General features: G+C 36.3%; 1 protein-coding gene across 1 annotated transcript in view; it reads left to right on the forward strand.

Moving 5' to 3' along the window:
- Window positions 1-8,173, forward strand: part of CDH18 (cadherin 18) — a 537,316-nt gene extending 529,143 nt beyond the window's left edge. The window contains exons 14-15 of the mRNA XM_021386987.1: window positions 1,258-1,509; window positions 2,998-8,173. Coding sequence (XP_021242662.1) covers window positions 1,258-1,509; window positions 2,998-3,488 — 743 coding nt within the window. The 3' untranslated portion in view covers window positions 3,489-8,173. The remainder of the gene's footprint in view (window positions 1-1,257; window positions 1,510-2,997) is intronic.

The following is a 15,705-nucleotide window of genomic DNA, read 5'->3' on the forward strand; positions in this document are numbered from 1 at the left end:
TCCTTTCCTTTCCTTTCCTTTCCTTTCCTTTCCTTTCCTTTCCTTTCCTTTCCTTTCCTTTCCTTTCCTTTCCTTTCCTTTCCTTTCCTTTCCTTTTTTGGTAATAAGAAGAAAAATCCAGAAGATATTTTTTGCACTTATAACCTCTTTGTTCTTTTTTAAAAACTTTAAAACCACAAGCCTGCCATTGGGAACCCGCATTGTGTCCAAGTGGCATGAGAGGAGAGCTCTTTTCTTCCAAGCTTTCTTCCCGCCTCTTGATCACGATTTTTCTCTGCATCTCCTCACGTTTCCAGTATCTCACAGTCTCTAGTTTTGTTTGCTTTATTTGTAGGCACTTGTTCAAGGGCCCATACTTTTAAAGTAGTGGCATCAAACTGAAATTAAATATTACATGTTTGAAATTAACGTATAACTGTATATTATCATAGTATTTCTTTCCCTGCACTCTCTTTATGCCCCTTAAATTTCTTGGACTTAAAGGAACATGGGTGGCAGTTTACCAACCTAAGTACTGCTCACAAATTCTCTTGCAATGCACATGTAGTAAGCTTTAGTATTCTCATTAACTGTAATGCATGCCAGATGAAGGCAACAGTGACAAAATTTTGCATCATTTTCTCTCTACCATCCTTATTTACCTTTAATCTTCAGCAGTTTAAAACATCTAGTATCTGCACTCTTCCTTTTGCCTCTCCCCTTTCCCATCCTTTCCACCTCTCTCTTCATTCTGATCTCCCTACTGCAGGAGTCCTTTCAGATATTTTCCAAAAGCTCACTTGATCCATAAAATCTGCCACAAACAGTAACATGAAAATTTAATTTTAACTTTTAGTAGAGACATTTAAACATTATTTTGAGAATCAAAAAGACTTCATATTGTGGATGAATTCCACAACAGAGATTTGAAGAATTCCAGGTATTCACATTTACGAGTGTCCATATAGTACCAACAGGGTATCATGAGATTAAAACACTTGAAAACTGTGTTCAAAATGTTTGTCAAAATTCACTTTGACTCTCAGACACAAGCTTAAATTAGTCTTATTTATGTAGTTCTAGTTACTTTCCCCTGCCTCCTCTTTTTCCTCCTTTGACCAGAAATGCTACTCACTCAATTTTAATCTAGACTGTGCATTTTCACAGACGAGGATTGTGGAATATGAAAATGCTCAGTGTTTCTGCTGGATGGGACATGAACAGTCAATAACATTTTTCATTTCGCTTCCGATTCTGTTCTTTTTTATGATATTGTAGATAACACAGCCAGTATCCTGACAAGACGAAGGAGATACAGTCGAACCACTCAAGATCTCTATTACATCCCAATTTTGATTTCTGATGGTGGAGTGCCCCCTCTCAGCAGCAGCAGTACTCTCACTGTTAGGGTTTGTGCATGTGAGAGAGATGGACGTGTGAGAACTTGCCATGCTGAAGCCTTCCTCTCCTCAGCTGGCTTGAGCACAGGAGCTTTAATCGCAATCCTGCTCTGTGTTGTCATTCTTCTTGGTAAGTCATTTTCAATATTAAGTACTGCCATCTTCTGCTGGCTCTCTGATTGTGACAGGGCAGAAATTTTTAATATGACATGTTTTTGAACCAGAAGCTGCCTGATAGCAGGAGGTAATTAGAAACACATAGCTGTGATTAGAGGGGAAAGGTTCAGCTAAAATTAATAGGAAAAAAAAAGCCTTTAAAGTACATTCATGAATATCTGGAATCCACTAGAAATAATTTTTCAGAGGTTATCAAGTAATTAGCACTGCAGATCATTTTTATGTAATTTGAAAAGATTTCAAAAAAACACTGACTAATTCCATGTCTAGAACAGTGTGAAAAATGATAGAAAAGAGATGATGAGGAAAGCTTTTTGAAATGCATTACACTGTAAGAAGCACCATTAGCACTATACAAAAGCCATTAATTACCTTTGTGGGATAAGCTGATAGCAATGCACAACATAATCCTCAGGGGCAAGGGACGCAAGATAATATGATGGCTCCATTAGATAAATGTCCTTGCAAGTGCATTTTCTTTCCTCTTTTTTTTTTTTCTTTTTCTGTAATATTCATCTACTCAGGTGCCTCTCTGCATTCTGATAGAGATGGAGAAGAAATAATAGGAATTGCATTGTGACTCACATAGGATATTTTGAGGATTTTTTTCTGAAGACTCTAAATGTTCTAAAAAGTACTCGCATCACGTCTTACTTCAGAACTTCTTTCTGAAAAAAGAAAGATTTAAAATGTATAGTTATACATTTAGTTTTTAATCTAGTATTTTATCATGCAAGATTGAACATTCATAAGAGAAAAAATAAAGCTTGTACATTTTAATTAGATATATATGCTGAATATTAGTCTTAATGAAGCACTGAAAGCCTTTAACAATGCTTCTGAAAAATGTCAGCCTTAGTTATTCATTTCTCATCTAACTGCTAGTATTTTATTCCTTTTTGTGTCCTATATGAGATCCCTAATAATCTTTGCAAGTGGATTTAATTATTGGCTCAAGAAACCCTAGCAATTCCTGCAGAGTAAATAGGAATGTGTTTTTTACTGTCCCTTTGGAAGACCAGGCTGTATTGGAAGTTTGTACTTTTACAGTAGCGTTATTAACTTTCTCCTTAATCGTGTGTGGTCTCTGTTGCTTTTTGGCATGTTGCTATGTGAAAACACAAATGTGTAGAATTCATGAGTACCTTCTGGGCATACAGTAATCTATCTTCATATAATTTCATATAACAATGACATATGACACAAAAAAGGTATTGCTTACTTAGGAACTCTAAGTAGACTCTTTTCCAAATTGGGTACGTACCCAGTGTTATGATACTACACTTCAAGGCCAGCTTAATAACACCAGAATACAAATATTACCCTGCAAGTATTTTAGTTCTGTATTCATTACTTAGTAGCTGCTGTTTCTGTAGCATTTATCTACTTACTTCAAATGTAAACTTTAAACCTAATCTAATATCTGCAGTTTTCTCTTTAGCAATTGTGGTCCTTTTCATCACCCTAAGACGTAGCAAGAAGGAGCCCTTGATCATTTCAGAAGAAGATGTCCGAGAAAATGTTGTGACATATGATGATGAGGGCGGTGGAGAAGAAGATACAGAAGCATTTGATATCACAGCACTGCGTAATCCGTCAGCTGCAGAAGAGCTAAAATATCGGAGGGACATTCGCCCTGAAGTTAAGCCTGCACCCAGGCATCATCCCTCTTCAAGCCTTGACAGTATAAATGTTCAGGAGTTCATTAAACAAAGACTTGCAGAGGCTGATTTGGACCCCAGTGTGCCCCCGTATGACTCCTTACAGACCTATGCCTATGAGGGTCATAGATCGGAAGCTGGATCTATCAGCTCTCTGGATTCAGTCACAACACAGTCTGACCAGGATTATAATTACCTTGGAGACTGGGGGCCTGAGTTCAAGAAGCTAGCTGAACTCTATGGGGAAATAGAATCAGAAAGAACAACTTAGCTGTAATTCCCAGAACAGAGAATTTCCTAAACAGCTGGAGATAGAACAACAGCAGTGGTAACAGCAAATGAATACAGTACTTGGAACTGAGCAAGTTGTACACAGTTACTGTAGAACAAGTGCCCTTTTCATATTTGAAACTGGGTTCTCCGATTGGAAGAAAGTCAAATTTTGAAAAATATAGAAAAAAAGAAGCAATTGTCCCTTGTGTATATTTTTAATTGCTCAATAAAGTCTGTGGTACCGTATCCGTAACAGTACCTAAAGTAAAGCTGGGCAATGACACTTTTATTGCAATATACTTAACATCTCCAAGCTACAGTACATTTCTGATCATGCCTGTCTAGGAAGATAGCTAATGGAAGAGCAAATCATTGGCAGATGGTTTTAAGGTTGCCTTGCTAGCTGTGCTCTAGGCCTTGTGATCCCAATGTGAGGTAGCTAACGGGGTTTACTATCAGTGTGAGAAGTCCTAAGAGTCATTTTCCTATAACAGCAGGGATAATCCGCACCTGTCCTCTAAAATAAATAGTCCTTTGATGGTTTAATCTATTTGAATTTACAAGTTGCAATGTGAAAATGTCATTTCGTTATGTCCCTCATGATCTTTTTATCCCTAACCAGCTAGTAGAGGGAGAGCATCGTTAGCTGTCAGTGCAAACATGGCTCTAGACCATAACCCCAGACCCACTCTGGAGGAACTGTTGTTTTCAGTGCACGTGATTTTGTCTTTTCATGGGAACATCATTCATGTAAATTGAATGGGTCTGAAGTACTTGTTATGTAGCAAAGCAGATGAAGCATAGGTTCTTTCAGTAAAAACAAGAATGGCAGCACCATTAAAGTATGCAGTTGTTTGGTTCACTGTGCTTCACTTACAGCTATAGATGGAGCTTTTGAAGTCTTTTGCTGGTCTTAATCCAGGAGCTACAACAGTCACTTTATGACAGAGTTCTTAATCATAATGTGTCTATTTCTGTGTGTGTCTAAAAGCAAAATAGAGCTGCTGGTAAGGCATTGGAATAGAGAAGATTTAAACAAGGTGATGAAAATGATGATACTTTTTTTTTTTAGTTCAATATATAGATATTTAATTTCTCTTAGAGTAATTTCTATCTAAGCAGAACAAGCTCTTTTTCTCCCTATTTCAAACATAATGGGAACATAAACATCTTAAGCCAGTGGAGGGTGAAAGAAATAAAATGTGTTATTTTGGAGTTCTTATGGATTAAATAAATTGATCTCTTGTGTTAGTAATTTTTTGCATTGCAGAACTTGCTCTTCAGCATGCTTAATAACCAATCTATAATATTTATGTTTCGATTTTGGTTTGTTTGAAATTTTAACCTTTTGTTTCTCTGTCTTCTGTTAATACTATGAGAGGACAAGGAGAACATGGTATCCCACGAATGATTATGACTGATTAGGTTCCCTGTCTACTAAAGTCTTCTGCTTTTAAAATGATTGGAGCTCTGCTTACAGAAGTGGACTTTTACAACATGCATTTCATAAACTGTTCAGGGCAGAAGCTGTGTACTATTTGTCTACTTTGGGATAGTGCGGAGAGATTCAGATAGCAGAGAAAGAATTACCTAGAGTCATAGAATCATTTAAGTTGAAAAAGACCTAAAAGATCATCAGGTTAAATGTTGTCACCTAACATAGCAAGTCCACCACTAAATCCAGTCTCTAAGTAGCACATCCACATGTCTATTAAATACCTCTGGGGATAGTGACTCTACCACCTCCTTGGGCAGCTCCTAGCAATGTCTAGCTATCCTTTCCATGAATAAATTCTTCCTAACATCCAATTGAAACCTCCCCTGGTGCAACTTGAGACTGTTGACTCATGTCCTATCACTTTTCACTTGAGAAAAGAGACCAACACCCTCCTCACTACAACTTCCTTTTGGGTAGTTGTGGAGAGCAGTGAGTTCTCCTCAGCTTCCTCTTCTTCAGGCTAAGCAGTCCCAGTTTCCTCGGCCACTCTTCATAACTCTTGTTTTCTAGGCCCTTCACCAGCTTTGTTGCTCTCCTCTGAATGCATTCAAATTCTTGCTCATCCAAGCAGAATCTATATTTATACTGACCTACTATGGGCCACACAAGTGAACCCTTTGGTTCTTTACAGTGTGGGTAGGTAAGTTCTATCCAATTTTTGATCAGCCCCACTTTCAGAATTTTTACTTCTTTTAGTAATCTCCTTACCAGTAAGCTGTTGATTGCTTTTGGTTTACACAGCCTTCTGAAGAAATAAGTAGCTTTGAAAGAAACTTCTCAAACTCTAAAAAATATATTAGTTGCAGTTACTTCCAGAGTTGTTTTTTAAACGCAGTGTTTTCATTTCAATTAAAAAATCGTACTGTTTCTGTCAAGAACGAGATTCACAAACCTATTTAGAGGGGAAAAAAAACCCCAAGTCCTAAGAAGTTCTACTGATGATTTGAAAGTAGTTTTGTAATCTATGTTCAGATTTTGTTTTTTAATTTCTACCAAATACAGAATCTTCTTGAAATACATTTACTGAAGACATTCTCATTGCAGAGTACAGTTTAACAGATGCTTTAAAACAGTGAGCTTTGTACTTGAGCTGAGAATTGTTTATGTATCTTTTTTGAAGGGAGAGTTAGGATGTGTTTCGATATCATCCCAAATGAAGCAACTAGAAGTGCAAGTATTTTATGAGGATAAATTTTCTTTTGATTTAGATTACACGTTTTTTTCTGACTTCTCAGTTTTTATACAGTATGAGTAGAGTGCTAAGAGGAAAATCTTTGAACACTGGTAGTATCATGAGTTATAATAGTTTGTACCATGCATACGTGAGAGCGACATTCATTGTTATACTATAGTTTTGAGAGCCAGTGTTAGTTATCTTTATGTCTGTTCCCGCTTGTCCTACATCAAAGCAGGGAAAATCAAATGTGTATTGTTAAGTGGTATTCCAGTCATTGTTTTATTTTTATTTGCTTTATAGAACATTCAGGCTTAAAGCCAGCAGAAGTTAAGTGCAGTAACACAATCAATCACTCTTTATGCTCATGTTCTGATTAAGTTAATGAGAAGAGGAGGTCATATCTCACAGAATTAAGAATCTTCCTTTTCACTATTCCTGGTGCTCTCTTGCTGCTATACAACATGTGCATTTTACCCAAAGCCCCAGGGATTCTGAATCATTTAAAATTCTGCAGGGTTATTGAGACTGTAGTTCAGAGATGCTGCAGTATGTCCTGTTTGGTATGTCCTATCCACGGTGATCACCAAATGTGCTTTTCTGTCATGATACGTCTGCATGCTTGCTATGCTTACTGTTTTTTACTCAAATGCACATTGCCGTGCCGTGTTGTTTGCATGACGAATAGCAGAATACTAAATCTTCAGGGCCGCAGAAGCAGGCCTCAGGATGCAAAAAGAACATATTTGCAGATTTTTTTCCACTATCCCACAGAATTTTCCTTTGATCTTTCGTGTCCTATGAACAAATTTAAAATATATTTGAGAATTTCTATGTTAACATTGATTAAACTGAAAGAAAGCTAATACTGTGTTTCATGGAAGGTATAGTCATTTTGTAGCACTGCTGATTTAAATTCAGTGTAAATTTAGTGACAGTATTGTGGGAAAATCTTACCAGGATTATGTTTAAGTCTGATTGTATGGATTTTGCTTAAAGCTTTCACGGACCCGTTGTATACTCATGTTCTCAGATATGTTCCCATTTCCCTAAATAGTAATCTTGTTGTCAATGAACAACTAAATGCTGATAACTGCCAGTTTTATTTAAGCTGGAAGATGCACAGGAATGTTAAATGGCACATAGAAAGGGATGCTTAAGAGATTTCAGATGTAGAATTTTAATTCTGCAATAGCTATTGAAATAATCATGCACTTATACTCAATTATTTTGTCACATTACTTCAAATAGATTCTCTTTCTTGTAATGGTGGGGGCACTCAGTATGCTGTAAAGGATGTGTTATCTGAGAAAATTGTCTCTATAAGTAGGAAATGTAAAAATATATTGTAAACCTAAGAAGAGTAAAAAATGTGATTTAATACATTTTAAAGATAAGGAAGAGTTGGAATTCAGCTGGTTTCAGATTAAGAATCAGACTTTCAAAACAATTTGTTTATCAGTGTTGATATTTGTTGCATACACACAGAAAACTGAAAGTTGAAAGTAATTTCACTGTTATGCACTTTATTTTTTGCATTTCTTTGTAGAAAGTCAAAATATTTGTAAACATTTTTTGTTTTCAAGCTCTAATTGTTGCAGTTGTTCTAATTGCAAATAATGCAAGAAAATGTCTATATGAAAATATTCTCACTGGTGTTTAAAAGGAATTGCAAAATTTCTGTGCTCTAAGCCTTTGTAAAATCATCCTTTAGAAAAAAAAGTACAAATCTTGGACCAGTCTGGAGTTAACCAAACTCATAGACTCACACGAAGGAAATAGTCTATATATGGAGGAGAATATGAAATTATGCTGCCTAGGGTAACTTTGTGGATTATAAAGTGCTAAGACCTTGTACTTGCAGTACATATAAATGGCACAGTGCATTCTAAGGAACATTAGGAGCGTGTTGCAAGTATTGGGCCATCCTTATTTTTCCAAAGTCTCCAAAATATATATTTTTTTTAACAAAAGAGTAATGTAAATTATACCTCCTTATGCAAGTGTTACTGATAGAAATTGTTACATTTTCCTTTAATAAACAAAAGGGACAAAACCTTTTATTCGTATTTTTCAAATAAAATATGCTCTTTGCTATGGTGATGGGTTATTGTATTCCACATCACAACTAAAACGGGTTATTTTCTCTTCACTCCTGTGTCTTATACTCATCAAAGAATTATAACTATCTAAGGCCACTCTGTCATTAAGAATGAGCAGTGATACAGCAGCATTAATGAGGTCAGTGCCAGAAACGGTATGGTAACTTTAAATAGATTTTAATGCGTGGTAAAGTCACTCACTTGTGTCACTATTTCAAAGACTGTCTTACATGATTATCGCTACAGATGAGTAGGGAGACAGCCACCAAGAGATACTCTGCAACAGACTGGAGTGAAACTGCTAAATGGTTCATTACTTTTACTTGTGGCAACTATTACAATCCTAGCATCGCTGCCCTGAAACTGAAATGCAGCATTATGGGAGGAATAAATTATCTGCATGAGTGAGTTAGAGAATTGCACATCTATGAAACCAGATTGGTGGTAACAGCCAGAGTTATTATCCTAAGTTGACACAGACTAGAAGGCAGAAAACAGGCAAGGATAATCCCAGTGATCAGTCACATGAAATAGCCATGTACAGGAATCACTCATTCTTACTCAAGTGAATTAACAGGCTTTACAATTTACATCTTAGAAAACAGAGATAGGGTGGCTGACACATAACTTGTTGAATGTAACATCTTCTTTTCCAGACAGACAGAATTCAGGAATAAAGCTGAGGTTTACAGGAAATGGAAATGTAATTAGTCACTCTATGTTATTGCCCACAGGCCAGTTTAGGCTTTCTAGCACCACTCTACACAATTCTTGCATGGGCCTCAGCAAAGTCCTAGAGAATCTTAGCATGATGTGAGGTCATTCAATTGCAAGATGAATAGTAACCTCACTCCAAATGCAAGTCCACTGGAGGAACAACTTTATTTTGTTCTGGTCCTCATTTGAGTTGTTTACACATTCTGAAGAATATTTATAAAATCTTTAGATCATCTTTCATATCTAAGATTCACTGGACTTTTTCTCAGCAGAGATCATTATCCTTTTATATTGTTAAATTTCAGGTTACTTGAAATCCACTCAATTCCTTCCATACTTGGCAAAATATATTATTAATGTATAGGTACACAGAATCTTCATAAGCTATAAAGTTTTTCTTGTGAGTTTAACAGAATGTTTCTGTGGGCTTCATGTCACCCCGGGGCACTTTCATGCTAACTCCTAACAAAGCCATCTACAACCTTTATTAACAAGACAGTCCTGGAGATCCAACAAACTTGTCCTATGTGGGTCACTCAGAAAGTAATACCTCCTATTTATTTACATGGAAAATACAATAGATACAAAGAGCGCAGTAACAGTATTTGGTAGAGCTAATTCTCAGCTACAAAGCACTTTTTTTTTTCAGGTGTCACCACCATTATCTATGCATTTTCACCCAGAAACGAACAAGAGCCTGCATGCTACGCTTGTAAAAATCTGCACCAGTGAAGGTGACCCACTGTCACTGTCATCTCTGCTGAAATGCACCACCCACCACCTCACTGTGCTCACACCATTTGGTCCCCGCAAGTGTCCAGCAAATATTGATGAATGTCAGTAGGTGCCATTTTTCCTGCTTGGAGGAATTCAGTGACACACCTTTGCTTCATATGCACTTCCATATCAGATGCTATTTTATCAAACTGCCCCTATCCTGCTATCTTTCATGTGGCAACAAAATGTAACAGAATATTGGTGGGAATGTTTGACCTCTGCTGCCGTATCACCAACATCCATTTCTAACATGGTGGGCCAACATAATAAAAAAGGAGATATTACTTCAGAGCAGCCCTTCTACATCAAGTGCCTCTAAATTTGAAATTCTTTTGTTCTGGAAATACATGCAATAAAGCAATGTAACTGGTGGGCAGTGGGTATCTGCTGAATCATCCCTGTCCTCAGGAGAATAAAAGCATATTGGGATTAGGGCTCCTAGAGATCATGAGACACTCAGACCCTGAAAGGTGTTAGACAGTGCAACTTCTCCTCATGGGTAATCAATGGTGGAGTCTAAATAGCCCAACAGGAAGAAAAAAGAAAAAAAAAAGAAAAAAAAAAGTGCCTTTAAGTAACTGAACTATTCAAATATTTGAATTGCCAGTTGCCATTTTGGTTCCCCAAGTTCTGTATAGGAACAGATCTGTCATATGCATTTGCTACGCTTATAGTGTGAAGGAAGTTCTCAGGCATGGTACAGTTCTTCAAACACATATACCTTCCACAGTAATGATTTTGAAACGAACTAGATTGCTCTTGACTTTATTATGAAAGCTGTACATTGTTTACTTAAAATCTGAATTAATATCCATGTTCCATCCTTAAATATAATTATTTCTGGTATCTTTTGGAACTGGTTTGAGAACAAAGATCTGTGGGTAAAAGTCAGCCCTGTTTGGAAGTCTCAAGTACAACATGTGTAAACAACCAGTTTTCACAGTAGGACTTGAGTAGGGCAAAAGTCAAATACTAGTTGAGTACCAAAACTGAAATTTACTCTTACTAAGCAAATTATTTTTTTGTTTGTGTAGGCCTGCTGATTTAATGCTATGCTTGAAGAATAAAATATATGGAAATATACGTATCCCAACTGTGTCATGAAGACCAGATTTGGATCTTTCCAAAAGAAATAAAAAAAAACAGCGCAAGATTTCTACTACTATTTGCAGTCTCCTTGAACTTACATTTTTTAAATAGACTTGTGTTTTCCATTTATGTTTCTGCTAGATAATTTTTCAAGTAGGAAATGGTAACATGGAGGAAAATGATTCTGAGATTATATGTTTTTAAATTCTAGTTACTCTAATTATTTTTAAAAGAGCTAAGACTGTAAGAAGGCTTTGTGAAATTAATTAGATTATTGGCTCTGAGAAGCAAGTCACTTACACATGGTATTGATAATAATAAAAATAATGTCCTTCCTCCTTCTCACTTCTTTGAATCATAAAGCACTGAATCAGAAACAGTGATGCCATTTCTTCTACTGTATGTTTCATAACTGTTTCAAACTTGATGTATGAATAGAACATCTTGAATGAGGAATCTGTTATTTCTGGTTTGTCCATCCCAAGATGGATATTTTTACTGAAATAGTTTTTGGACAGAGAGCTTTTTTAAGGTAGAATGCCAAAGCCTGCTATAAGTATTAAAGAAGTGATTTCTATAACTACAAGTATAATAGTCAGTCAGTGAAGGAAACATTAGGCAAAATAAGCACAACGGGGGTACAAATCTCTCAAATCTTGTAGATGGAGATTGCTGGGGCTCTTCAGCCTAGAAAAGAGGAGGCTCCTAGGAGACCTCATAGCAGCCTTCCAGTACCTGAAGGGGGCCTACAGAAAAGCTAGGGAGGGACTTATTATAAGGGCAGGTAGGGACAGGATGAGGGGAAATGGTTTTAAACTGGAAGAGGGTAGATTTAAACTAGATATTAGGAAGAAATCCTTTATTGTGAGGGTGGTGAGACACTGGAACAGATTGCCCAGTGAGGTTGTGGATGCCCCCTCCCTGGAAGCACTCAAGGCCAGGCTGGATGAGGCTTTGAGCAACCTAGTCTAGAGGAAGGTGTATCTGCCCATAGCAGGGGGGTTGGAACGAGATGATCTGAATGGTCCCTTCCAACCCAAACCATTCTATGATTCTGTAAGTTCAGACTCTAAGCAGATCCGAAACTGCTTCCCCATGAGCATATTCTATCCTATATAACGTTATTTAAAAATGGAAGCAGCAACAAACTACCGTTTAGAAGTCAGTTTATGTCATGTCAGGCATTTTCCCCTCTTAATAATATTTTACTGTTTCAGTAACACAGGATAAAAAGTTTTTGACAAATTTTCTGCTTCTAATTTCAGTGGAACGTGAAGAAGTCACTTCTGTTGTATTTGATGAAAAGTCTATTACAAGGACTTTTTCATAGCAAGTCCAAGATAGAATCATAAATCAAACTCTACAAGGACTAACCAATAACTCACTGGTCATAGCACTTTATCATGGATGTGGGAGACTGGTTAAGTAAGTAAGAGGTTAAATGGGTATCTCCCAGCTTCCTTTTATAATCCCATGTATGTTACAAACTGCAATAACATTTTTGCGGAGTGCTTAATAAATATTTTCAGTAAAAGAGAATTACTGTTTTCTGTCAAGCTCTTTAGGGCTGGGTGATTCTGAAATTTATGTATTGTTCACTTTATATTCCACTTCTTTTTTTTCATATTTCATTTCTTTTCTATCCAAACTAGATCCCATTTGTCCTACATGCTTGAAGTACTGTAGTACTATAATTTATCTTAAAAATATCAGGGGAATCTCAGAATAATACCTCATCTCTGTTAAAAACGGAAAGACTTGTCATTGGTAGCTGCTGCTAAATGTACCAATTTTCATTTTTTACTCTGGGGCAAACATTTTAATGGGATTTATTCACAGCTGAATTCTTTACCTTTTTTTCCCATGCATAATAGTATGAGATTCTAATCAGGTTCCATGCTAACTTTAAAAATCTTGGTCTTGTTAAGCATTGTCCTAGGTGCTGTAGAATCACATAGAAAATTACCTAGTTTGGCTAGAGAACTTCTGGCTTATAAAGCCAGATTTCTAAATCTGGTGTTATAAAGTGAATAGTGGTTACAGGAAGTACAAAGAGAAATGGAAAGGTAGTAGACTAGATAGATAGCAAAAATCCAGGATAGATACAATTATTGGTAAAATGGTTAGAGAGAAGCCACACATTCCATAAAATATATAGTGATGCAGGACAGGTTTTTTCAATAATATATTATGATTACCATTGTAAAGTTTTATGATTTCGTATTGAACTATTTTATGACCATTTTAATTGTAGGTAATAAAAACAGAAATTGTATGTGTTATATAATGGGGGCAGGTTATGAAATTCAGACAACAACACAGTGAAAAAGAACATACTTACAGGAAGTTATTTGTGTTTCTTTGCACTACTCAACTGATAATAATTTCATTCGATGATACCCCCTGCATTGCTGGGTCACTCATGCAACATGCAGATTACCAATGGTATGTTTAATTTTTGGGCTTGCTGATTATACACATGGATTTTTTTTAAAAAAATATTTAACTTGTTCCACACTACGTTTTGGATTGTACTTTCATAATGAAAAGCTGCTACAATCTTCTCACTTACTTGTGTAGCAGAATTTTAATTCCTCTGGTGAAGACTGCAAGAATGATGACAATAACTACGCAGCAGGCTACAGGTGAAAACGGTCATGTGTCTATTTACAGGAATCTAGCGCTCTTTACATTAGACTACATTCACATGTAGTTTATCTTGTCTCAAAGAAGTCAAAAGAATATAGACTGCATGCAAAGCATGAAACATAGATGAACAATTTGTGTGCTTTATTCCACATTCAGCTAAGCTATCTAAGCTCTATCACAAGAGAAAAGTGAAGAGGGGAAAGTGCTCTGGCTAGCATGAACCTTCATCTTCTACATTGCATTTCTCAACTTCCTTGTCAATGAAATAGTTTTAAAGTGGTATATACAAAGATTCAGTTTGTCAGATGGAAAGTAGGTGACTTTGGACAGCGTTGTAGACTTGAACTCAGGCTGCCTCTTACCAAGTTATATTTTAGAAAGAAAGAACACCCTGTGAGAAAAAAAAAAGATCAGATGGAAACATCTCAGTTTAAAAGTGTGGAAGAGATACTTGTGTCTGGTGAACTTCTACATTATTCTGACAGCCAAGAAGATGCTGCTATGATTTGCTACCGTGAAAAAGAAAACTTTTACCCCCTGAAAGTGAAAAGCTTTTCCTTGTGTGCAAGGTGTTTTATGTCAGACTTTATCACAACTTGAAAGACTTCATGCTGAATGTGAGAGGCTGCGACAGTCAATCTGTCTCTTCACATCTTGTGCTGTTAGCTGTGCATGGTGCAGACTATGGTGTATGGTCCTTGGTGTTGATGAGGAGCATCCCGTTCTTGACAGACTTTTAAATAAAAGCATAATGGAAAATTTATCTGGTTGAAAAACATAGTATGAAATATGAGGCATTTCTATACAAGGTCACTAGTTCACATTTGAAATGGAAATGAGAAATGCAAACAATTCAATTTTTAAATAGCACGGTGGCTGTATTCAGCATTGTGTTCTTTTTCCAGCTTCCATCCTTGCTACATTACTGCTGGTGGTTCCAGATTGAAATGGGGCATCATCATACCCTTGTAGCTGATGCAATCTGAACAAATATTTCTATGGAATTCACTGTAGTAAATGTGTTCTGCCTGGGTATAGAATGTCACTCTATTTTTGTCTGATTTGCTTTATGTAAAATATAACTAGAATTCTCACCTCCTCTCATTCTGAAATTAAAGGTTAGCTTTAAATGTTGCTTTCACTTTTCTGAAGTGGAACATGATCCCAGACATTTCACAATTAAAAATCAAAGAAAAAGGGCAAGTAATATAAAGACATGGAGACAAGAATAGCAGCCATGTACGGGATAAGGAACAAACAGTAGAAATTCCACTAGTAAATTCCTCTGCTTTTTAAGCAAAGGACCATTCAGTGGCCTGATAGTACAGAATGCTTATAAATGTGTTGAAGGAAAATACTGAATCTCTGGATGACCAGAATCTGACTTCTTTGTTCTGAATAAAAAACAACTGAAATTTGCTACCTTGGAGAGCTCAACACTTAGAAGAGGCTTCAGGAAGCTGTCATTCTGTTGATGTGACAGAAGCAATGTGAAGAAAAATATGGGTTCATTGAAGATATTTTTTAACTGAAATCCTATAAACAGCCTAACTAGGGGGAAGATAAAGTTTAATTACTTCTGAAGGAAAGAGGTTAAGTAACTCAATGTTTCAGGGTGATATAATCTTCCTATATAATAAAAACAGAAAATATTCAGGTGAGCATACCTCCTTGATACAGTTTTTGAAACATGATAATCTGTAACATAATACACATAGGAAAGAAGAATAACTGTAACAATGGACTCGATACTGTAGTTCACTTAGCGGTAAGAAAGTAAATATGTAGTGATGTAGTATCATAGCCAAATATTTTACTAGTGGAAAAAGTAAGAGTAGGGGAAAAAAAAATAGAGAGCTTAGTCCAATAAAAGTGAAACTATGAGCTGTGGAAAAAAAAATAAAAAAAAATTGATGCTTCCATAGAACACACCATCTTTTCCTGTCTCTGCCACTGATCCCTCCTCTGTCCTTGAGCAAAACCCCTAATATCTGCTTGATAACAAGAAACTTACTTATATTTCTTCCACTGTGTAACTAATTGGTCCAAACTGTTCAAATATTTTGCCTGAAATCAGTTATCTCCTTACATCACATTTCAACTATTCAGTAAAACAACATGGTGCCATTGGAAAACTAGAGAAAGCACACAGAAGCCAAGAAAAAATATTCAAAGATACGTAAAAGCATCCATCTCAGGACACCAGAAA

The sequence above is a fragment of the Numida meleagris genome, chromosome 2, assembly GCF_002078875.1.
Source record: "Numida meleagris isolate 19003 breed g44 Domestic line chromosome 2, NumMel1.0, whole genome shotgun sequence".
NCBI classification, from domain to species: Eukaryota; Metazoa; Chordata; class Aves; order Galliformes; family Numididae; genus Numida; species Numida meleagris.